At 37.8% G+C, this 26,693-nt stretch overlaps 1 protein-coding gene across 2 annotated transcripts in view; it reads right to left on the bottom strand.

Annotated features, from left to right (window-relative positions):
• Positions 1-4,073: 4,073 nt before the first annotated feature.
• The window catches only part of drp2 (dystrophin related protein 2), a 94,343-nt gene continuing 71,723 nt past the window's right edge, over positions 4,074-26,693 (bottom strand). For both annotated transcript variants that reach the window (XM_067388483.1, XM_067388493.1), the window contains 6 exons: positions 20,126-20,191; positions 15,479-15,619; positions 10,838-11,075; positions 7,226-7,343; positions 6,931-7,064; positions 4,074-5,323 (listed from right to left, as the gene is read on the bottom strand). In XM_067388483.1, the coding sequence (XP_067244584.1) occupies positions 6,970-7,064; positions 7,226-7,343; positions 10,838-11,075; positions 15,479-15,619; positions 20,126-20,191 (658 nt within the window). In that variant the 3' untranslated portion in view covers positions 4,074-5,323; positions 6,931-6,969. The remainder of the gene's footprint in view (positions 5,324-6,930; positions 7,065-7,225; positions 7,344-10,837; positions 11,076-15,478; positions 15,620-20,125; positions 20,192-26,693) is intronic.

A 26,693-nucleotide genomic window follows, 5' to 3' on the forward strand; every position in this document is an offset into this window, starting at 1 on the left:
CAAATGAGATTTATATAAGGAGGAGGAAACAATGAAGTTTGAGACTCACTGTATGTCATTTCCATGTACTGAACTCTTGTTATTCACCTATGCCGAGGTAAATTCAAATTCAAATTCGATGGCACCTTTAAATAACATATTTCAAATCATCAAAAAAAAAAAAGACATAAATTGTCTCCTAAATGTTGTTACTTATGCTCAAATAGTGATAAAAAAATGCAACCTGTGCTTCTAACAGCAGCTGCAGTGACACAATGACTTTACCAATCAGCGATTGGCTTTTTTTTTTATTTAGAAGGAATAAGTCTGCTATATTCATTGCACTTTCTCCCATTCATAAGTAATACGAGAGCGCCGTCTTTGTACATCTTAAGTCTTTGATTGAATCTTAATTTTTTCTTAGCTGATTGTATTTTCATTAATTATGGAAAAAAATGAATGTAAATTAAATTTTCAGCAATTTTCAGCTTAAGATGTAAAAGCTATTCTTTCAGATAAGATATGACATTAAAATAACTGCCAATGTAATTAAAAAATAAACTCTGAAAACAAGTCTTAGTATGAATTTTAGTAGATGTATCTTGTTTTAAGGATGTTTAGATATTTTACTTAGAAAAAAAAGACAAAAAGAAAAGATTTGCATTGTTGAATTGTTGCATCATTGCTCTGAATCAGTTCTGACTGTTTGGCATGGAATAAAGAACGAGTTGTCGAAAGCTAACAAAACGCAGTGTGCATACTTTAATGTGTGCGTTTGTATGTGTGAGGTGCTTTTGTCCCACTGAAGCATTGGAATTATAAATGGCTGTCGCTGTGGATAGAACACCAGATGTTGATCTTAATGAGGAGCCATGCAAGTTAAACAGAGGCAAGCATATGGGGCAGAGGGGAGTTGAGTTCCCCCCTCTCTCTTTCTCCATATGCTTATTTGTATCTCCTCCATTATGATGCCACCCCACCTTTCTAAAGACCAACCTTCAGCACCGTGTCCTTGGGGACAGTTTCTTAGCAACCGCATCAAAACAAACAGACAGCTCACTGCTGTGATGCAAAATGAGATCGCAATGCATGCGAAAGAAAGCCGGCGAGGGCACAGTGGGATTCACAGACAAACCTACAGTGCAACTAGGGTCACTTTGTTTTTTTGATGAAGAATGAACGAGGAATCGTCGTACTTCCAAAATGTTTGCCAAAACAAATGGAGAACATCTCTTGCTCTCTCTCAGCTGCAATAATCTCATTCCTGTTTGCAGGGGCTGCAGTGTCACAACCCATCACAGTGAATATTTACACACTTTTCTCTTTCCCATTTGCAGTCTTTCTTTACACCGTATCTGTTCCCGCTCTCTCGCTCGCTATCTATTTGTCTTTTCTATTCACTACACCCCCAGCATCTTCTCTGCTCATATAAATCTGACACCCCACAGTAAATAACTCTACAAAAAAGCCTTTTTTCTCTGTTTACAAAAAGCATGATCCATTTGCCGTCCTCCTCCTTCGGCATAATGTAAAATAATCCTTGCACACACTCACTTTCATTTCCCTCCTCAGATTGTGGAAAAGCTGAGATCTGGAGAACAGCGTTTGGTAAACAAAATACTTACATCAGGAGGACAACAATAAGACAGAGAGATGTAAGGCTTGTATTCTTTAAAAAAAAAAAAAAAAAAGTCTGTGGGAGCTTTGAAGTCTTAAGGCATAATAGGGGCTGTGCTCGGTTTAAAATGAATCAGGCTGTGGCTTGAGTGTAAAAGACCCTCCCAAGCCGAAGAGAATAGGGCGAACCTGCACTGAATTGCCTCCTCAGGTCTCTACTTTCTTGTTCATGCCACGCTGGACAGCTGTAATTTAACGGCAAGTGCTCTGACAACAAAACAACAGAACAAATCTCCATTGCTGAGAGAGCTTTCCCTTGTGACCGGCAAACCAACAGCCAAGAAATCCGCTCATCTGTGCAATAGATCCTTTCTGTATGAGTGGCTGCACTGCAAAAAATCTATTTCTTAATCAGGGTTTTGTCTTGCTTTCGATCAGAAATAAATAAACTTTAAAAACAAGTTGCATTTACCTGAGAAGCAATTTTAAGATAAGATGTGTTTTTCAGAAAATAAATCTTTTTCCTCATTGATTTAAGCACATAATTAATTAAATATAGTTGGATTTATATTTGAAAACATCTTTGAGGTTCAATACAAGTTTATTACAATATTACCGTTTTTGATAAATAAAAGCCTTAGTGGGTATAAGTTTCTTTCAAAAACATTAAACAAAAACGAGTTTTAATTTCTTCAAATATTATAAAACAGAGAAAACAGTTTAGTTCTATTTCGACTGGCAAATCCTTTAAATGTATCTCTTATTTAAAAGAAATTACCGATTTTGGTTTTAAAAACTATGGGGAGAATCTAAATGATTTTCTGTGGTAACAGACTTTTGTGCAATGAATATTGTATATTGAGAACACATTTATGATCGATGTATGTGGATGAAAGCACCTTCTTCAGCTCATACTAGTGACCCTTGTTCACTGCCATTATAAAGCTTGGATGCGTCAGGATATTAATATATCACTAATTGTGTTTATCAGAAAGAAGAAAGTCATATACATCTAGGATGGCTTGAGGGTGAGTAAAGCTTGGGCTAATTTTCATTTGAAAGTGAACTAATCCTTTAAGCTCAATATACAACATTCATTGCATAATGTCTATTACCACAGAAAATCATTTCTGTCAGGACCACTATTGTCAAATATGATTGATAATGCATAGAGTTTGTATTGGCGGTACGGTTCTGTTCTGGGCAAGAACTCCCTGCGTATCCATGCAGCCTAGCATGGATAAGAGCAGGGAGAGCAGCAATAACCCCCCCTAGGGTAAACAGAACAGGACCAACATATGCAGATATCATTAAATGTCATAATTTAACATGTACACATATTTCAAGAATTAGTCTGATTCAGGGGGAATAATAAGGCCAATCCTGACTGAAGAGAGGAGGAGCTGGGGATGGAGGAGGGTAATTTGCTCCTGAGAAATGCAATAGCTGCTGATAATAGAGTGCCCCAGGGATGACGCGTTTTTGTAGGCAAAACCCGGAAGCGAGTTAGCATTTTAGGACTTCCGGTTCCAACGCCGTAAAGTCTATGGGTTTTTGCTAAATCGCCTGAAATAAGGTCTGTGGTTAACAAAGCCTCTAAATACTTTCACGTTTTGATCTATGACATAAAACACACCAGTTATAACCCACTTGTGATTTTTTAAACATTTACTGTGTCTTAAAATCGGCGGTTGCTAACAAGTTGCTAAAAGGGACTACTTCCTTTGGCTGGGACTTTAGACGTCATCATGACAAACAGGACATTTGGACAGCATTTCTCATGAAAAAGTGGATAAGTATTCATACACAGCACAGATCATAATCAGCGAGCATGTTTTTAAATAGAGTTGTTTTTTAGATACAGTTTGAGGACGCTTGGTGGTGACGACGTTGATCCGCGACCATGGTGTGCTGTAGTCCGTTTATAGCCTACTGTTAGCCTTTTATATCTGACGACTTTATTTAGGCTTCAAAATCTATAAATGTTGTGTTAACTTGTAAAGATTATCTTGATAGACAAAACGTGTAAGTGTCATAACCCTTTGTTAAACACAGAGCTTATTTTCTGTGATTTTCCGAAAGGCTATGGGAAAAATGCATAAGCTTTCAACCGAGGGAACCTGTGCGCCGCCAACTTCCGGGTTGGCCTACAAAAACGCGTCATCCCTGGGGCACTCTATATTGAGGAGCTTATACATAGATTCTGTGATAGACCTCGTATTCCTATAGGTAGACGTAAGTCACCTGGGAGTCAGCTGATGCGAGCTTGACTGGCGTGACCTGCCAGAACTGATGCTAATGCTGGATTTAGATTTTCCCCATAGTTTTTAAAAACAAAATCTTTTAAATAAGAGATATATTTAAATGTTTTGCCAATCAAATTAGAACTGAACTGTATTCTCTGTTTCATAATATTGGTACGTTTTTATTTTTTTGTTTTTGAAAGAAACTTATGCCCACCAAGGCTTTTTTTTTTAATCAACAGTAATATTCTCTTCAGTGTCACATGATTCTTCAGAAATCATTCTAATATGCTGATTTGATGCTCAAGAAACATTTCTTATTGTTATCAATGTTGAAAACAGCTGTGCTGCTGTTTTTGTTTTTGTGGAAACTGTGATGCATTTTTTCAGGATTACAAATGAAAAGTTCAAAAGAAAAGCATTTATTTGAAATAAAACTATTTTGTAACATTAGCCCCCGGTTTCACAGACAAGGCTTAAGCTAGTCCTAGACTAAAATGCAACTGAAAGTAACTTGTACTGAAATATCTTGAAATATGTCAGTGCCATTGTTTTGTCTCAAGATGCCCATCACTAATGTTGTACTTAAATGCCCTAATTGATCCTGGTTTAGGCTAAGCCCTGTCTGTGAAACCGGGCCTAGAGGTGTTTTACTGTTACTTTTAATCGATTTAATACAACCTTGGTGAATAAAAGTTTTAATTCCTTAAAAAACTCAACCCAAATTTTTGGATGTTTAGATATTTGTAATGAAAACAAGGCAAAAAATCTAATCAAGAAAATGATTTTTGCAGTTCATGTCTCTGTATATAAGCATTTAAAACTAATTTGCACTTTTGATGAAACAGTGCTATATGAAAGGGGGAAAGAGCATGGGGAAAATGGGAAAGAACACCAGGACAGGAGCACAATGCTCATGGGCACTTTGGCATCTTAAATAAATGATGGCATCAACAAAGACACGTGTTATCCTTACAGTGTAAATAAGCTTGCTGTGTATCCCGACAGTTCAGGGGAATCTCTTCTTTTCTGCTTCACAGAACAAGGGCCACGCAATACCAAGCATGACTTAGCAGTATGTGTGTATATTTGTGTTTATGTGCATGAGTGAGTCACAGAAAACCATTTAAAAAACGGACACACAGAATTTGCTGGCACAGGGATACCTAAGGAGAGACTCCTTCAGCATGGTGTAAGTCTTGTTTGTGGTTCTTGTGCTGTACTGATGAAGACACACCTTGCATTACTACACGGGTTAGCACAGTGTCCGGATCAGTGCAGGCCTTTGGCACCATGTAAACATTAGTTTGTTTAGTTAGCACTCAGATAATCCCACAGCTCTATGGGATTGGCAAATGGCCGCAGGCTGAGAAGGTTGTCCTGAAAATCTTCTGATCCCTTCTCGCAGTCCCTTTGTCTTTCCTTGGATTTGCCAGCCCTGCATTCCCAAAACCCAGCCCATGACAAAATGAGCAATACGGCACCTGAAAAATGTAAGATTAATAGAAAGTATAACCTTTAAATGCAAAGATCAAAAATGTTTTCAAATGTATTTCTCTTTAATACACTGGTGCACCGCATCTGCATTGCATACTAAAATAAAACCTTTTTAAAAGAATAGCTTAGCCAAAAATAAACTTGTATGACTTCTTCCTTTTCAGTGAGCACAGATGTCTTCTGAGGACTGTCAAAAACAAACTGGAAGTTGTTTTGCTGAATATTTTCCTGTCTTAGCGCTCACATTTGTTCTGAGTGCATGTTAACATAGTGGCTCAAGATGAGTCACAAAAGATTTGAAATGAATTAGGTCCAACATCATTGGTTCTTAAAGGTGCCATAGAACGTCTTTTCAAAAGATGTAATATAAGTCTAAGGTGTCCCCTGAATGTGTCTGTGAAGTTTCAGCTCAAAATACCCCATAGATTTTTTTAAATTAATTTTTTTAACTGCCTATTTTGGGGCATCATTAACTATGCACCGATTCAAGCTGGAGCCCCTTTAAATCTCATGCTCCCTGCCCTCCCGAGCTCTCGACTATAAGTGCAGTTATACAGTGCTTAAACAAAGTTAACACAGCTAATATAACCCTCAAATGGATCTTTACAAGATGTTCGTCATTCATGCTGCATGTATGCATCGATTCCTGTGAGTATAGTATTTATTTGGATGTTTACATTTGATTCTGAATGAGTTTGAGGCTATATGCTCTGTGGCTAACGGCTAATGCTACACTGTTGGAGAGATTTATAAAGAATGAAGTTGTGTTTATGAATTATACAGACTGCAAGTGTTTAAAAATGAAAATAGCGACAGCTCTTGTCTCCGTGAATACAGTAATAAACAATGGTAACTTTAACCACATTTAACAGTACATTAGCAACATGCTAACAAAACATTTAGAAAGACAATTCACAAATATCACTAAAAATATCATGTAATCATGGATCATGTCAGTTATTTTTGCTCCATCTGCCATTTTTCACTGTTGTCCTTGCTTGCTTTTTAGAGGTTAATACTGGCTGCCCTTGTCTAATGCCTTGAACAGGGGCTGGCATATGCAAATATTGGCATCATACATATTAATGATCCCGACAGTCACGTAACAGTCGGTGTTATGTTGAGATTCGCCTGTTTTCCGGAGGTCTTTTAAACAAATGAGATTTATATAAGAAGGAGGAAGCAATGGAGTTTGAAACCCAACGTATGTCTTTTCCATGTACTGAACTCTTGTTATTCAACTCGAGGTAAATTCCATTTTTGATTCTAGGGCACCTTTAAGTGTATTGTGGACAATTGATAAGTGTTTGAAAGAGAAATCAATTGAGCTGAGAAATGAACAATGACTTTTTGGTCTGGTTTCCACGCAAATCATATCATATGGCTTCAGATGATTCGGAACACAGTGCTGGAGTCATACAGCCCACATTTACAAGATGTTTATGGTGCTTTTTTTGTAGTATAAATCCCCTTCCACTTAAAGATTCTACTAAACTTCTTTTGCATTTCATGGAAGAAAGACAATCATACAGGTTTGAAACGACACAGAGCGAAATACTGATTTAAAGCTTATTTAATTCAGAAATAAGCAAACCTGCACAATTTTAGACCTCTGAGTTTTGCTTCAGGTTCTTCATGGACCTGGCTCAGATGGGAAGACGTTCCTCAGCTGTTCGATTACCTGCTGCAGCTGCAGTACGGTGTCTTGCTCATGATCCAAATCCTCTCCTACACAACATTAAATGCTACAATAAAAATGAACTCAACAAAATGCATCAGAAGCTAACATAATCAGCCTTATTCAAACAGGTCACATCTCTTTGAATCTCATTATGGGCAGATGTTGGCAGGATGACAACACTGAGCTGCAAGGTTATTCCAGGTCTTACCTGCAGCTTCTGTGTCTGTCGCCTCTCTGCTGGGAGGCTCCCCCTGGTGGCCTCCTCCTGACACGGGGGAGGACAGAGAGGAAGGAGCCGAACCATTTGCCTCCGAGTCGTCTTTGGGCTGGTAGACATGACCAAATGATAAAAGAACAAGAAAACAATTAAATCATAATGAAAACCATTAAGAATATTATTATTACTATCTCAGCAGTATAAACACTACCGTTCAAATGTTTGGGATCAGAGCGATTTTGTCTTTATTCAGCAATGATACACTAAATTGAAATGATAATAACAACAGACATTTATAATATTATAACACAATTCGATTTAGAACAAATGCTGCTCTTTGTATTATTATATTCATTAAAGAAACCTGAAAAATGCATCAAAATGTATCAGCACAACTGTTTTCAAAATTTATAATAATAAGAAATGTTTTGAGCACAAAATCTTCTGAATGAATGTAAATGTAAATCAGCATTTAATAAATTCAGCTTTGCCATCAGAGGAATGAATTCCATTTTAAAATGCATTTCTTTTAAATTGTAAAAATATTTCATATTACTGTTTTAAACTGTATTTTTGATAAATGCAGCCTTGGTGAGCAAAAGAAACCGATAGTATAGTATATACTGTACATAGCATGCATATTTTCTGTATGCATACTGTATAATGCATGGATGTCCTACTACATTATACCTATCAAAGACTATAGATATAGAAAGACAGTTCACACCTATTAGTTATGAATGGGAGAAACTGCAATGCGCAATATGGCGGAATAGGTCCCGCCTTCTAAGTAAAAGAGATGATCACTTTGAATCGCTCATTGCGTCACTGCAGCTGCCATTAGAAGCTCCGGTTCCCATAGAAACCTGAAAAATACGTTTTTTTTAACACTATTTGAGCATAAGAAACAACATTTAGGGGACAGTTGATGTCAGATTTTGTTGCTGATTTGAAATATGTTATTTAATTGTGAGTTTGCCAAGCAGTTTTTGAGATTTCATGATTCCCCCATTCAAATAGATAGTCTTGGTTCAAATAAATAGTCTTGGATGCCTGAAATAGCTGCCTGGAGGCGTTGCAAATATGGCTGCAGAGTGAACAGACATTATTTGAAAGGGACTTTGATTATATGAAGAGTTTGGTTCCAAAATGCATTAACTCCATTTTGATTAATTTGAGTTAAAAGGCATTTTCTTTACCAAGAAAGTGGCAAGATGAAAACCAATATTTTCTGTTTCAGACTTTCACACAGCATATGTTGGTTACAAAAACATTAAAAATTCAAATCTATATTTTGATTTTAAAAAGTTTATTATGAAAATGTATTATTTTTTTCCCAAAATGAATCCATGACACTGTTTTTTTTTTCAAAATGCAATTAATCCATCAATATAAAAGTTATTTTTCAAAAAGAAAATACACAACAAAGTTAGTTGATTCACATATATGACAGAGTCTAAACTTTGCCAATATTTATCTTATATACAGACATTTTACTAAAATACATTCAGCCGTCGCTCCCAAAATGAATTCAACGGGTCATCTTGTTAATGTTATAAATTAGATGTTATTACCGATTAAAGATTATCTGGTTAAATAAACACATTTGCCGAGTACATTGGTATTAAAAACGGCTTTTTTAAAAAATGTTTACAGTGCGTGGAATGGTGCGCTGTGATTGGTTGAGAGCGGATATATCACGTTCTGCAGAAAAAGGAGACTGGCGTTTGTCGCGTTTTGGAAAGAAAGGGAGAAAACATTACAGAATAATTTTGTGCATTTTGTGCGAAATTAATAAATGACTTTTCAATACCGACCAGATACAATACTAATTTTGGTGGAAACTCAATTTTTTTTCCCGAAATCTGTGTATTTGGAACCAAACTCTTCATATACAAACTCTATACAAAAAAAAAAACAAATGTATACAAAGAAATGTGCATAATTGTAAAATTTGCAGTTTACAAACAGAGTATGCAGTACTAGGTTTTAATGTACCTAACCTGACCTTTTATCTTCAAAGTGACCAGAAATCAACCAGAAGCAGTAACAAATGCAGTTATATTTACATCAGAAACATTTGTCATTGCTTATTGCACAATACTTAACACATAAATAGTAGGCGATAAGTAGTATAAACTGTTCAGTATGCAGTATTGCTAGTCTAGCCAAGCTCTAGACAGAAGACAGTGTTGTTGGGTTATTTTCTGAGTAAAAACAGTCAGAAGTTTTCAAATGCTGCCAAAACTCCAAACTTCGGCATTTATCGACCAGGGATTTGGTTTGTTTTCCATATGTTACAAAGGCGGTGTATTTTCTTGAGGGATGAAACAAACTGATAAGAAACTCAAAGATGACTCGTCTCTTTTTTTCACATTTTACAGGGAGATGAATAAAACTAAGGCTGTTTGCATGAATACTTCAAATTTATTCTGAGTTAATCTCTTTTATCATTCTACAGAGATGTCCACAGAGGTAAGACTTTAACTTTCCCAGCGAATTTCTAGGGGTGCCGAACAATAGTTCAGATCTCCATAATCCCGGCACATTATTGCTTCCCGTGACACATCCCTGTTTTTGTAGGTTAAGTCAATCTCTCTCCCCTCCATTCCTTCCCTCTATTTCCATCTAATTCCTTTTCACCTATAGCTACAGCCTCAGTGTGTTTTGCACCGCTCCATCTCACCATCCAGCCTGCCAATCATATCTCTACAGCACTACCTCTCTTTTTTCAGCACAACCACCTCTTATCCCATTCACTCAGCACTGCCTGAGCTTTTCTTTTCTCTCCTCTGCCTGCTTTCTGTTTTTTTTTCACTGAAGAAAAGGATCTTCTTTCTGCCCACTCTATTCTGTCCATCTCGTTTCTTAAAGCTCAACGTTCGTCAGCTCGAGAAATGACTTACCTTCCACCCACTCCTCTCCATCCTTATGATTCCATCTCCATCAATGGCTTTCTCCCCATACATAATCTCTCTCCAACTCTCCCTTCCATCATTGCAATTTACCAGAAGCAATTTACCAAAATTTAGTGTGTCTTCCCTGAACTCTCTCGTCCTTTTCGGGCCTTAGTGATAGGTACTTTTTTTCTGTCTCCACATCTCTTCTCCTTTCACTTGTGACAAGTCTTTTCTAGTTCCCTGTCTCCTTGTCCTTACCCAAACCGCATTAGTAAGCATCTCTTGCCTCGCATTTACCCTTCTACATGTAGTACATCAAGGCAGTCTATAATGTGGTCTATCCTCCTGTTCAATCGTCTTCTTACTCTTTTTGCCGAAAGCTTCGAATACATCTTCTTCTCCCCCTCTGCCCCCCTTTATCAGTATATTTTGTCAGCCCATCTTTATTTCTCTCATAGTGGCTGTTTCTAAAGCTCAAAACATTTCTTCAAACCCATAAACATTTAACATTAAAGTCTCCATCTCAGACAGCCCTGATTTATCTGTTCATGTTCCTCCCTGTGAAGCGGTAACATATTCATACAACTCCCTACACACCATTCCTTCATTGTTTCTATCACAATAATATATTCTGGCTCACATTTTAGTACTCACTGTGGGCATACTCCTCATTTTTAAGATGTATCGGCATCTGTTAACTTACCTGCAGCAGTAGTTCTCTGAGTCTGTGCAACTGGGACTCCAGTTGCTTGTTGTGATCCTCCAGAATCTGCATGCGCGTCTCTAGGCGGGTCTTGTGCTGTCGGAGGACTCGAGCCTCAGCTAGGAGCTCTTCGTCTTGCTGACCAGCCGGTGAACCTGGACCTGACTCCATCAGCTGAGGTGATGCTGCTGCCTCTTCATGCTTCCACTTCAGCCGCCGATACTCACCCTGCAGCACCCTGCGGGAGAGACAACAGCATCCTCATCATTACTATTACCCTTTTGACATCATCATTTAAGTGATCATACCCACAACATCTAGACAAAAGCTGTTATTTTAAACGAAAGAATTTGAATCGAATACATTTACTTCATTACATAAATTTATTTTTATTTTATATAAATATTTATATTTAAATACTTAAATATTAAATATATATATTTTTTAATAACTACATTGTATGTAATTATTGCTTTGTTTTAATTTATTATATATCAATTTCTGTATTTTGGTATATTTGATATGGAAATGTAGATTATTTTGTTTTGTTTTCTTTTATTAATATCACTATTTTAGCAATAAAAAAAGTTTGGGATCAGTACGATTTTATTTTTTTTCAGCAAAGATGTACTTAATTGATCAAAAATTACAGTTCCAATAAATGCTTTTCTTTTGAACATTATTCATAACATAATTCATCAAAGAATTCTGAAAAAAAAAGCGTCATTGTTTCCGCAAAGATATTAAGCAGCACAACTGTTTTCAACATTGATAATAATAAGAAATGTTTCTTAAGTACAAAATATGCTAAATTAATGTAAATGTAAATCAGAATATAATAATGGCTGCTGAAAACTCAGCTTTGCCATCATAAGAATGAATCCAATTTTAAAATGCATTAAATAAGAAAACTCTTCTGTTAAACTGTAATAATATTTAGGGCCCGAGCGCCGCCGATGGTGTGAGGACCCTATTGGAATTGCTCAGCCATTTATTCTTCTTCTCCAAAATGAATCACATTTTTGAGGGCCTAAACGTTCTCAAAAACTCATGAAACTTTGCACACGTGTCAGAAGTGTCTTTGGTGTGAGTGAGCAGGAGTAAGTATTCTGATTAATTAGTTTGTATAGTATTTTAAAATGTAACGCCAGTACGCCATATCAAGTTAATGCATACTATTGCCTGCGAGCTTCTCCTCCTGTCTGTACGGTAATTTCTCTACTGTGCGACAGAGAGTCGAGTGGTTATGATGCAATCGTTAGCCTATTTTTACACAAAACTGTTTCTACGGGGCCATAATGTAACATAGAAGGTAATGGAGCCCTTTATACATTGTCGTGTATCTTTAGAAATAAATAATGGACAAATGGAGTCTTTAAACGCCTCAGATGTAAAGTTATTCGCTGTCAAAGTGACGCCAAAATGAATGGGAGTCAATGGGATGCTAACGCAAGTGAAGTTCTGCTACAAGATGGCGGCACGCGGCCGACTTCAACTTCCGGTCGACTTCCTTGGGCACTGGATCTGCCCCAAACTTCACATGTTTTATTAGAGTCCTGACCTGAAGACATATTCATGACAATATTCAGTTACAGTCATAGCGCCACCTGCAGTCAACAGGATGGCATGCTTTACACTGTAATTCACTACCAGATTCACATTTCATTATGCCACGAAGTACCAGACATGCTAGAAACACGTTCAATTATGCAACACGTGGCTGAGTGCTAATTTATGCGATTAACGGCACTAAAGAAACAGGAAGTTGTTGTAACTCAGGCATACAATGTCCAATCTGCTCCAAACTTCACATGTTCGATAAAAGTCCTGGCCTGAAGACATCAACATAGCAATATTCAGTTACGGTCAAAGCGCCATCTGTTGACAGCAGGAAGTGTGGCATTTCGAAATGACTTTGGCATAATTCTCCTGTATTCACTCGCTTACATGCATGTCACCCACTGATCACTGTTTTCCTAAGGCCAACGGGTGGCGGTGAGCCCGGGTGCAAGGACCCTTTCATCGCTGCTTGCAGCTATAAGTAACATTATTACTGTTTGTACTGGATTTTTCATCAAATAAATGCAGCCTTGTTGAGCATAAGAAACCTTACCAACCCTACATTTTTTAACGATAGTGTAGTATGTCTACTGTACATAGCATGATGCACAATAATTCTTTTAATAATTTGTTTTATGTTATTATATTGCATTGTGTTACATTTGACATGGAAATATTGATTCTTTTGTTAGTTCTCTATTTGTACCATGTGAGTTGGGTTGGGTTGGATTGGGCTGGGTCAGGGGATAAAATATGGGCTTTATGTTTGTTTTTTTTTTCTTGTTGAGAAATTGTTCTTATTATGACCCCCTTAAAAGAAGTAAAATTGAATGATGGAAAAAAAAAAGAATTAACACAAAATGGCTTTTTAACAGAGCTGCCATCACTCAGCTCTTTCTATCCAGATAATGACAGCAGAAAGCCCTGATTTATTCAGGAGGTTAAGGTTGCAGATCCCCTGCAGATACTAACAATTAATCCTGCTTTATTGACCTATTACTCACATATAACAAAGCAAGACCACATGAGAGCATGACTTAAAGGTCAGGATTTACGCCGCAGACAAAACTCATAAATGACTCACAGCTGTAACTGTAGCCTCTGGGATGAAAAATAATGGTAGACCTAATAGACTTTTTGTGTTTCTGCAGATGTTTGAACTTTGAACCTTTGTTTTAAGGTCTAAAGAGCACACCTCTTTCTTTGTATGCAGGTCAAAAGATTTGTGACCTCGAATAACTATCATAATCGTAATAACGTCCACATTTCCCGGCAACACATTTTATCTCAACCAATTAAAAACTATTAGCTCTATCTTAATCCTATAAAAAGATTTGAAATTTAAAGGGTCAACAGGAAGTGCAGCCAATTACAGACAGAAAGCAAAAGTCACAAATACAAAGACAAATCATTTTACCCCTCATTACTTATAACAATAAAGGTCAGGAGGATAAGCCTCAGTGAAAACTTTATAACAATATGCAGAAATACACCACAATAAAATAGTTTTGTTTCTCTACAAAGTTTTTGGTTAATACAAAAACATTCAAATAAAATGGTATGAGGTAGGAGAAACGCACATGCACATTCACTCGTCTGAACAAAGTAAACTTGTTACATTTATACTCCATTACAAAAGTCCCTTTAAAGGTACTGCTCTCATAAAGAAATACAATTACTTTTGTTATATGTAGAGCTTTAAACCTATATTTAACCTCCAACAACAAATATTTATCAAAATGTGTAGTTTACTTAGAGTTAATGTGCTGTTTGTTGGCTGTGTATGTGCAAGCATGGAAATTATGTGAATTTATAACACATACAGACAAGGATACAACCATAAAATGTAGGTTATGAACTGAGGAAACATGTCTCAAAGGCATTAAACAGCACACGCAACTGTCAGAGCATTTTTGACGGCAACCCACGTTAAACGTTATGCTGATGCATTTGTTTGAAGTGTCTAATATAAAGCATTCTCATGCTTTTGGCAGCATGAATTGTACAGTTTTCCCGCAGCAGCTCAGACTGTGATGCGTGCTATGAAATCAGCTTATTTTTCAAGTAACTAGTAAAGTAACACATTACTTTAAAATTTACAACAAAATATCTGAGTTATTTTTTCAAGTTACTTTGTTTTCCCATTTATTGACTGACAGCTCTCCTGTCCCCATGTTGAGAGAAAAGGGAATAAGCGCATGATGGTTATTCTAGATTAGTTCTAGACTAAATGTGCATACATTTACTCATTTACTTCTCCTGCATCATATTCTTTTGTTTTCCAGAATTCTAGTTTGATTTGAACTGCTAATCAATTTGAACAGTTAATTGTTTGTTTGAACTGCACCCTCTACTACAGGTGTGAATTTGCATTTCCTTCAGCCTGAGGCTTATTCATTTCACTTTTGGTGTGAAAAAGTAAGACAAAATGTATACGTAATGCATCACCTTCCATAAAAGTTACTAAGTAACACAATTAGCTACATTTTAGGGAGTAACGCAATATTGTAATGCATTACTTTTTCCCCGACACTGGTTACACAGCACATTTGAGCTTCAACAAGAACCAATGAGATTTGTTATCACGCGTCAAGCAGGTTCGGTTGAGCTTCTGTTTGTGTTCGCGCAATGTTTATTTGTAAATAAAAGCCTATTTTCAATCTGTTCATCATATAAAGCAAACCAGTTTCTTCAAAAAATTTAAACTAAATTGCTTCATTTATATGGATTAGTTTTACAATCTCTTTATGAACTTTTTGAAGCCTCAAAGTGGTAGTTGCATAGACTGTCAATGGAAGGTCAGAAATCTCTCAGATTTCATTAAAAATATCTTAATTTTTCTGAAGATGAATGAAAGTCTTACAGGTTTGGAATGACATGAGGGTAAATGCTGACTGATTTTTTTATTTATTGGTTGGTTTGTATTATAACTATATAATTATAATGCATAATTATATATTTGTTATATATTTTAATAGATTTGTAATATATATTTTATATAATAATTTTTATCATGGTTAAATTCCATTCACATTTTCTTCAAAAAATTGAAAATTGCGGATATTTTTGGAATTCCCTCACCTGTTCTCGTTCTCCAGGCGGTGGAGGGTGCGCTGCAGCTCTTCTCTGTCCTGGCAGTCCAGGTGGGCCAGCAAGTGGCTGTGGGGGGAGTCCTGCTCGAGGGCGGGGCTGGAGTGACGTAGGAGGTACTGATCTTCATCCCTGAGTCCCCCCACACAGGAGACAGCGCACACTGAACACATTAGCGGAGCCACGCAGCAGCAGACAGACAGACACACACACACATATGCAGTGCCAAGCATGCACACAAAGCAGCAGGTACATAAGCCAAATGCACACAATGCAGCAGTGGCATATCAATACAGCACACATGTATGCATATTCTGCATAAACTGCGGATTTAGAGTGTAGACAAACACAGAGCAATGCACTTCATCATCCATAAAACAAATAGCAGCATAGATGCTGTACAAGCGGCAATCACACAAACACGCACACTCTCGGTAATCCAAGCACTCTCCATGGCATCAAATACAAAAAGCTTAAGAGGCACCGCCAATATACAGACACACAGGATGAGCAAAAAAAATTACCACTACACACAGGAAGCAGTGAAACAATCATGGCTCTCACATTAGTCACATCAATAATACAAAAAAGCTGTTTTCATGCACTTTGCTGTAATTATACAGGTGCCATTACATGGGCCATCAGTAAACAAAGGCCATTTATAGAGCTCTGGACGAGAGAGATTTGGTAAAAGCCACTGAAATGGCACATATGCCCTGTCAAATAGATAACATGCATGAATCACTGCTGCACTTTCTCTCTGGCGTTAAAGGAACAGTTTTCACAAAAATACAAACTTGTCTTATCATTCCAAAACAGTATGTTTTCTCTCTTTTTTTCTTCAGTGAAACACAAACAGTGAAATTCTGTTGATTGTTCATTATGCTCTTTTCTGTAAAATGTGGGATAAAAGATTTGAATCTTCAAAAAGAACACAAAACTCAGAATAATATTGGTCAATTCATTTTTTGTAACTTATTCTGTTTATTTATAAAGACTTTATGATCTATGTGATTATATCATGTGTAGTTTTAATCATTTACACAGTATCATTCTGTGCTACTTTATATTAAAAATAAAAACAATATAACTTTTTTTGAAGTAATACAATAGCAATAATTAATTATCTTGGCTCGTGAGTTTGACTGTGATTTGTTCTTTTTAGTTGGATCTCTTCACTGAATAAATTGATCCAGTTCACAAAATGGTCTAAATAAGGGGTCGGGAACCTTTTTTCATCAAAGAGACATTTTTTCATTTTTTGTTTATGCCTTTTTTAAAAGGCCAATCAAAGAAACAATATTTTGCTATTATTATTTTACTAAAAACAAATTAAAATTTTCACATAGCAATAGAACATGGTTGGGTTTGACTCCTTAATATGGTTGCATTCACACAGAGTTTAGTTAATTACATGAGAGACAAATTATGAACTCACACCTGTAAATTCTCAGGACTCACAACTGCATTCTCTGCAAACCCCACTGTGTGAACTGGACTGGGCAACTAGTTATCCGTCACAATGCGAAAGTTCTTTTCGTTTTTGTTTCGGTATCTTAAAGAGACAGAGATTTAAGCTATATCTATCATGTGAAGGTTTTAGATTCAGTCTCTATCGGAGCTGCATATTGTGTGGTCTGTGCATGACTTGAATGCTTTAAATGCATTAATTAAGGTTTGAATGATGAACTCAAACCAGGATTTTCAGTTTTATGGACATCTTTGAAATTTATTTTAACATTGTCATGGTTGGTTACAGGTGATATTCATAGCAAGCACGAAAATAGAATACAGGCTCATGACTTAGTTGTTTGTTCATACAGAAAGTAGACCTATTTGAGCCACTACTGTAAGATGCTGTGGGAACAAAACATTTCCAGAATCAGATATGAAAGTAAATGAGGTTGTCATTTACCGGTCAAAGTAGTTTGCCTTTGATTGGTGTTGTGCAAAGCACTGCATACGCAAATTGGTTGGAACAACTTGATTATTATATTATTAACTTATTATCGTAAATTGGCTTTTCATTAACTTAGGCTGTACAACAAAGGAATTGTAACTTTGCATTTTCTGCAGGAACATGATCTCTAGTGATGTGTCTGTGTTTTATTGATCATATGTGACGCGTGCTGCGGAAAGGAGTCACGATAAGCACATTTTCATAAAAGTTATTCTCTATTAAAAACCTTCAAAAAGATGTATGATTTGTTGGAATCCGACAAAAAGTGACTGAACTACACCTATTTGAAGTCGATAGAGTTAGAAAAGTCAATTTTGAGAAAAATTGAGTTAAAGATTTCTGAAGGTTCCAAAACTAGCATCTAGCAACCATATCTTAAAATCCCTATGGTAATTCCACCAAATTTGGCACAAAACAAGTCAAAACCCATCTCTATAGGAAAAATCTATACATTAATTTTTTTTTTTTCCATGATTCCACAATTGTTTGATTAACATTAATGAAAAGACAGCCTATAGCTATATTAAGAGCTACTGTACCACGTATCTAATATAATGTTACACATCAGATATTTAACCAAACGTTCACTTAAGGCATAAGAGATAATGTTTGTGTGAATACTCGCCAAGACTCGCCAAGACTAAAATTACTGTAATTCTGTGTAAATGTGTATATCGGGATCGAGTCCTTTTTGTGTGCGCGATTCGGATCTGTCAGTAAGATTTTCATTGGTTCAGACTCATGCTATCGAGAATTTGCTATCAATATTCACAAAGTTGAAAAGCGCTTTACAACGATACCAAATTTGTGCTGAGGGAAGTGCCAGTATTCGAGAAGCGAGCAGAGAAGATCGGCATTTTTCATGGTCAAATAAAAAGGTGCTCCTTTCAGAAAACATACAAATAAAGATACTTTTAGATGTTTAATTGCTATTTGGAGCATTAAGATGGCTAGACGAAGGCTTGATGAACTAATTTGGTAAATCCTCAATTCAGGCGCGCCGTTGGCATGGGGGACGGGGGGTCAGGACCCCCGCAGTTTTGAAAAGACAAAAATCGACCCCCACACTTTTGATAAGGGCTGCTTCAATCAGTCACAATATATCATCTTTTAGCTTAGGATATTTTCTTTCAAATGAGACAATTTTCACGTTTCTGTAAGCTTTCGTTTGTAAATAATCAACTGTCGCAGATGTAAAGAAGAGGAAATGCGCTCTCGAACGGAGAAACACGCGATCTCCAAGCAATCGATCACAGCGTGCTAACGTTTTAGGACAGGTCGATGGTATATAAATCGTGGCCGAACGTTAGCGTTTGTCAATCAAGCCAAACCATCCATTTAGAAACCGAGAAATTTGACACTTTAAGGTAAGGAGGCTGATCTCTCAGGTTGACGCGCGAGCTGGCTGGACTGAAGTTTTCGTTATTTATAGTTTATGGACTGTTTTGATTTCAGTAATTCAAACAGTAATTCATTTAGAAAGTTAAAAGCATTGATCTATAAAAGAGATATCTAAAAGCGAAACTAAAGTTATTGCCTCGACCGGCGACACAGTGGGGAGGACGCACAAGAGGAGATCAATTGGTATGTGTATACTGTAATACTGCATTTGCACTTTGATCGCGAAAGTTAAAGTGCCCTTTGTGGTCGCATCGCGGCCCTGGTATACTTCATTCCCCGCATTCTGCTCAGTCTCGCGTGCGAGATCAATCAAAACTGACATTTTTCACTCATTTTGCCAGCACCGGTCACATATGCTGGTGAAGAGTGAAAACCTGGCAAGCCAGGTTTTTCTTTCACAAAGAGCCATGTGTGGTTCGCTAGCCATAGGTTCCTGACAATTGGCCTAAATGATTCAAGATTGCACGTGTTCAACAAACTGACCCAATGATCTGGTCACAATTAACAGTTGTGATGAAGATTATCAGTGAATGACGACTTGAATTCTTCACACAAGTTTATTATATGGTTTCAGACTTGAAATCCAGTGTATGAGTCATGTGGATCCTTTTCATGATGGTTTAATGGTCCTTTTGCATGCTTTTTAAAGCTGGATAACTTATTGTGATTGCATTGAAAAGAGTGATTCTTTTGTGTTCCATGGAAGAAAGAAAAGCATAAAGCACAGGAACAGTATGAGGTCGAGTTTATTTTTGGGTGAACTATTCCTTTAAATTTCCTTTTTTTTCTCTCACTCATGCACACACACAGTCATTTCCAGCACAAAGCATGCGCTCTCATGACTCTGGGCTGTGATGATCTGACCTCTTTTATTAGTTTTCATTTCGCGAGGGCTCACCTTATTTCACCTATATATGCTCAAAATTCAGTGGCTTTCGCTTGTCCGCCGGCCTGCAGCTTTTAACATCTTGTTTGGTAGCATTTCAATTGCCCAACCTCTCTCTCGCTCTCTTTCTCCCCCTCCCTCCTGTCAGCATCCATGCCTGCTCTATTCATCCCTACTGTTGTGCTCCTTAATCAAACAGACTTAATACGATGGAGGGTGAATGCGCACATTGCCATGGGTCGTTTTCATTATCTTTTTTAATTAATGTGACTGCCCAGCCACACCAAACATGAAGGCATGTATGCATAGCCATGCGCACATCTACACGCCCATGCATGAGGACTCAGCAGCCGTGACAGATTCGAGTGTGTGTGGGAGGTGGCGTACTCACAAACTTTCATCCGGAGAGAGACTGTCGGTGAAAAAGGAACAGTTCTGGTTCTCCATTTCTGCCAACCTGAAAAGAAAGAGCAGGCAAAATAAAAATGTCATATTATGGAGCACGGGTCACAACATACAAAAAGGCGTACAAAGGCAAAGTCACTGTGCACTGTAATTTGTTTGCTGTGGCAAGGACTGTGGCTTCAAACAAAGAGGCAGAGGAATGGAAGGTGACAGCTGTGACTCATCGAGACATCCCAGCGACTGCAGAAGAGACACCTTAGAACAGTTTCTCCAACCTGAAAATCACATGCTGTGATCCTACCCTGAATTTTCAGTTACTGTGTATGACTAACCTGGGTGGCAAATTATCATGCAACCACCGAAGCTGTGCCTCCTGGCTTCACCTGCTCTTTACCTCCATGACAAAGCTAGGGGAGAATCTGTTCCCCTTTCACTTCATTTGTCACATGAGTTTTTATGACATAAACGCCTCTCCTGGGTATTTTCACCCAAACTCCTTGCAAGTTTTCATTCCATGCCACAAGTGGCACAGTAAAACAGAATATGAAAAAGATCTCCAAGAAGCACTGCAGCTTACATGTCATACCACAGACATGCCATGCCCGACTGTATATGAGGGCTCGTCAACTGGTGGCCCAGAGGCCAAATCCGGCCCGCCAATCATCTTCATCCAGTCCGTGGCACTCCAATCTCCCTCCTCCTCTTTTCCTGGCGGTGCGGCTAAATTTGGTTAGATGCGTGGCCGTGAATTGGCCAAACACGCTTGCATAATGTTCTGAAATGATTTGGATTCGTTCGGACCGCTCTGTCTCTGAATCATCTGTAGTTGTTTCTCGGTCAATAACAACAAATACAGAACAAATAGTGCTGTTTTCATGTGTTTCACTAGTTTACTTTGAACTACGCAGCACAGCCCAGTGGACAACAGAACGAAAGCTTAAAGTAGCTGTGTTTATTCCCGGTCACCATTATTAAACACTGTTGAGATTAGTGAGATAAACGAGAGGTGTGTGTCGAATTGAAACGCTAATCTCACTCATTTTGGATTTCAAAATTTCATTTTGGAGAGCTACACATTCCAAAAAAGTTGGGACAGGTAGCAATAAGAGGCCGGAAAAGTTAAATGTACATATAAAGAACAGCTGGAGGACCAATTTGCAACTTATTAGGTCAATTGGCAACATGACTGGGTATAAAAAGAGCCTATCAGAGTGGCAGTGTCTCTCAGAAGTCAAGATGGGCAGAGGATCACCAATTCCCCCAATGCTGCAGCAAAAAATTGTGGAGCAATATCAGAAAGGAGTTTCTCAGAGAAAAAATTGCAAAGAGTTTGAAGTTATCATCATCTACACTGCATAATATCATCCAGAGATTCAGAGAATCTGGAACACTCTCTGTGCGTAAGGGTCAAGGCTGGAAAACCATACTGGATGCCCGTGATCTTCGGGCCCTTAGACGCCACTGCATCACATACAGGAATGCTACTGTAATGGAAATCACAACATGGGCTCAGGAATACTTCCAGAAAACATTGTCAGTGAACACAATCCACCATGCCTTTCGCCGTTGCCAGCTAAAACTCTATAGGTTAAAAAAGAAGCCATATCTAAACATGATCCAGAAGCGCAGGCATTTTCTCTGGACCAAGGCTCATTTAAAATGTGGCATTGTGGAAAACTGTTCTGTGGTCAAACGAATCAAAATTTTAAGTTCTTTTTGGAAAACTGGGACGCCATGTCATCTGGATTAAAGAGGACAAGGACAACCCAAGTTGTTATCAGCACTCAGTTCAGAAGCCTGCATCTCTGATGGTATGGGGTTGCATGAGTGCGTGTGGCATGTGCAGCTTACACATCTGGAAAGGCACCATCAATGCTGAAAGGTATATCCAAGTTCTAGAACAACATATGCTCCCATTCAGACGTAGTCTCTTTCAGGGAAGACCTTGCATTTTCCAACATGACAATGCCAGACCACATACTGCATCAATTACAACATCATGGCTGCGTAGAAGAAGGATCCGGGTACTGAAATGGCCAGACTGCAGTCCAGACCTTTCACCCATAGAAAACATTTGACGCATCATAAAGAGGAAGATGCGACAAAGAAGACCTAAGACAGTTGAGCAACTAGAAGCCTGTATTAGACAAGAATGGGACAACATTCCTATTCCTAAACTTGAGCAACTTGTCTCTTCAGTCCCCAGACGTTTGCAGACTGTTATAAAAAGAAGAGGGGATGCCACACAGTGGTAAACATGGCCTTATTTTTCCCTTAAAATGATACATTATCTCAGTTTAAACATTTGATATGTCATCTATGTTGTATTCTGAATAAAATATTGAAATTTGAATCATTGCATTCTGTTTTTATTCACAATTTGTTCACAAAAGTGTCCCAACTTTTTTGGAATCGGGTTTGTATATTTGTGCAGCACTTTTCAGAATACATTCTGTTTCAAAGCAGTTTTACAGAGATTTCTCAGATAAATAGAAAAACATATGACATCTTTATTATAGAGGTCTAGTCTATGCTAACCTTAGACTGTAAAAAAGATGGACGACGTGTCTCCACTTCCTTCCACTATAGAAAAATGAAGCCAAAATATCCCAGAAATAACCATTGGATGAATGGACCATTATGAAACTTGGAAAAGGCAGGGTATTTTTTAACTAAAACTCCAATTGTGTTTGGCTGAAAGAAGAAAGACATATACACCTAAGATGGTTTGAGAGTGAGTAAATTATGAGATAATTTTCATTTTTGGGTGAATTATGCCTTTAAGTTCAACTAAATTAGTTTAATTTTCTTCTCAAAACTGGCATCCTGACAAAAATGCGAAAATTACTTTATGCTACTAATCTGAGTAGGATGTGATGACACGGGGACTGTGATAAAGGCCTATAGCGCCCCTTGTGGCAACTTTGTTTGCAACAAATTGAGCTCCGACCCACATCAGAATCCAATCCAATGTATGAAAATGAGCTTGCGTGGTTAGAAGGTTCACTCTGTGCCTCCAGCAAACTTCTGTATGTCATCCAGAACAGACAAGATTAACCCAGCACAACAGAGGTGTTTTCAACACAACAGGGAGCTGACAATGGTCCCTGTGCTTACCATTAGCAACGCAAGGGTGAAACATTGCTTTTAGCAATGCACTATACTTTCCCTGCCTTGGCTTACCCTTAGGTGAGAGACTGGAGAGATTTCACTGCCTTACCAGGATAGCCTGTGAATTAGCAACAGTATAAGAGCCTCTATAGAGACCATAATGAGGAGTGCTAAGTGCATTCATGTCATGTTGCTAGGAAAGCTGCCAGAGAACGGTCTGAATGCAACTTCAGAACACAGCAGACTATAGAACCCACATGCAGGATGGGGCTGCCTCAGAGAATAGCAGAAAGTCGATATACATTCACCCACCAGGTGTCTATCAGCCAATGACGGTGGTGCTGGCTGTCATGGTTAACCCCTCCGCCTGGCTGTGACGACTCCTAATTGAATCCGCAGAAGTATCCATCAGGTCAGATCCAATTAAAAGTGTTACTAGGAACTGCTGCTGATGCCACAGTTTCCAAGGTGTGAGGTCAAATGGAGTTTATTTTTATACACATATGCCTCAGTAGTTGTATTAATCAGTATTTCTCAGTGAGTGGCTAGTGTGGTCTCTTGTTGAAAGGAAAAAGAGATCACAAACAGATCAGCGGGTACATGACAAACAATTTCCTCCTTTGAGAAGCACTGTCTTGAAATGGACATTGTGTGTTAAGATTCAAAGTAATGGCTCATTCTTTCTGATATGCTGTCTGCTTTTCAAATGAAAGGAAATCACTACAGACCACTTACTCTGTCATATGCAGACACTGTCTAAATCCGCCCCTGTACAGCAAGTCTAGAACATCAAATGCCAGTGGATTTATTCTTCCACCCCCTCGATCTCGAGGTCCTCCAGTCATTACTCTTGATTAGCCTATAAACGCAAGTGCAAATCTCTGTTCTCTTTGCTTTGACGTTCTTCCTCTGTGCTCTTACTGCTGATCTCGCATCTGAAACATCTGACAAGAATTTAATTTTCTATTTGAGTTCAAAGCAAGTCTTGACAATGTCGGAAATAAATAATGTGCCACCTCATTTAGCACATGCTCTCTATCGCTCATATTTTTTCTGAAGGACCGATAAAAGTGAATGAAAGGGATTTTCCAATGGGCTGCAAAAGAGATGTGCATATTTCATTCTTAATAGAAGCATCTTTACAGCTATAAAACGCATGTCTTTTCTTATTTAGCCAACACTTAGATCAAGATGTTTAGTTTAAGAATGCACAAAAGCAAGGACATGAATAGAAAGCCTGAAAGTTTTCTGAAAGCACATCAAGATCAGATCAAACGTGAACATGCAAAGACAGAGAGAACGGAATTTAATTACAGAGGATGGTGCCTGTCAGATAATGTTGTTTATCACCATGTTTTTTTATCAACCATGTTTTGGCAGCAAAATTCAATAAAGAAATAATGCAAACTAGATAATGGCGCAAACATTAGTTTTTGTTTGTTGTTGAGCAACCGAAGCGCAAGCTGCTAAAGCTCCGCCCTCTTCTGTAAAGCGGGCTGGGAGCAGCAGCTCATTTGCATTTAAAGGGACACACAAAAAAGTGTGTTTTTGCTCACACCTAAATATGGGCAAATTTGACAAACTATAATAAATGATCTGTGGGGTATTTAGAGCTGAAACTTCACAGACACATTCTGGGGACACCAGAGACTTATATTACATCTTTTAAAAGGGGCATTATAGGTCCTCTTTAATTGATTTCTGATATATATTGCATTGCACATTTTAAGCTTTAAATTTAAGATGTCACTCATCATGTCTTTTACTATATCATTTGCAACCAGTGATATGCACAGTAGGAAAAAAAGGCAAATTCCAGCTCATAAAACATACAGTTTACATATATATGAGCTGGAATTTGGCATGGAAAATTTGCTGGAATTCACTTTTTTTCCTACTGGACATATCACTGGTATATGCATTAACAAAAACACATGACATTTTAAATATTCAAGAAAAAATAAACGTGAAAATTTTTTTTTTAGCATTTTCTTGTTCAATTTAGTCAAGACTGTTGGCATTCTGTAAACTGACAATCCCACAACATTTTACACATTCAGTCAGAAGCAAACGGACCCATGTGAAATATATAAACGGGTGACACTGATGTGTGCTGGGGAAAACCAAACATAGCATTAGAGAGAGAGAAGAGAAATTTGGGAAAAGAGAGGAAAAAGTGGGATATGCTAAGTGATTGATATAACAGAGGAAGAGACAGACAGATGAAGACAAAAGGACACAGAAGTCGTGAGAGAGTGTGCGTGTGCTGTGGTCTATTTGTAGTACAGATAAGAGCTGCAGCAGGGTGTGAGCTGAGACAGTTGGCAGCACAGTATGGTAGGGCAGGCAAAGGGCTGATCTGTGCGTTCATGTGTGCATGTGCTTGTGTGTATTTAGGTAGTTGGCAGGGAATGAAGACGGGGCAGAGGAGCATATCCCTGATCGTTTGCTGCAGTCAAACCAAACCAGTCATATTGGGCCGTTAGCATCACTGCGCTCCCACAGCCGAATTAAAGGGTTAGTTCAGCCAAACATGAAGATTCTGTCATTTACTCACACTCATGTTATTCCAAACCCATGTGATTTTCCACTGAAAATGTTTTGTAAATGACCAGATAATTTGATAAATAGAATTTGTGCAGTCTGTACTGCTTATGTTTTGTAATACAATTTCTAACGCATGCCAATGTGACTGTATAAAGTTCTTTATTGTAAGTGTGGATGCTTTATGAAAAAAACACCTCAATTGTTTGTTGGTTTTCCCTTTTTATTGTATATCATGCATCTCACTGAAAGGGTTATAAGGTAAATTATTTAATATTTATCACTAGTAATTATATGAATTAGTTTATATTGTCATATTGGTTATTATGCTGGTTTTATTGTTTGATAAAGGTCTCATACAGTGTTTGTTTCTCTTTGTGTTTTTCTGTAGCTTGAGTGTCAACATATTCAAATTTTTTGGGGATACATGAGTTAAGGAGTATTGACCATTAATTCAGTGGGGTAGCAACATGTAACCCTGGAACACAGCTCATAAATCAAATTTACATTTTCATATATTTAAAATTGGCAACAAGAGCGGTGTGAAAATTCTGTTTAACTGTTCTGAAATAAAGTCATAGGAGTAGAGCTCCACAATATATCGTTTTAGCATCGGTATTGCAATGTGCGCATCAAAGTCCCTTTAAGACAAGTCATTTCACTCGGCGGCCATCTTTGAAATGCCTCTCGGGCATCCTGGGCATCATGCAGCTCCTATCTCTTTGAATGGGGAAACATCAAATTCTCCAAAGCTGTTTGTCAAGCTTTCGATTAAATTTCATATTTGAAATCACCAATGAAATCTGACAACAACTGTCTCATAATTTTTCTCCCAAATGCTGGAATCATGACAAAAAAACCTGTATTTTTTAGGCTGTATCAAGCTAATGCGCATGCGC

This window comes from Chanodichthys erythropterus, chromosome 1 (genome assembly GCF_024489055.1).
Source record: "Chanodichthys erythropterus isolate Z2021 chromosome 1, ASM2448905v1, whole genome shotgun sequence".
In the NCBI taxonomy this organism is placed as follows: domain Eukaryota; kingdom Metazoa; phylum Chordata; class Actinopteri; order Cypriniformes; family Xenocyprididae; genus Chanodichthys; species Chanodichthys erythropterus.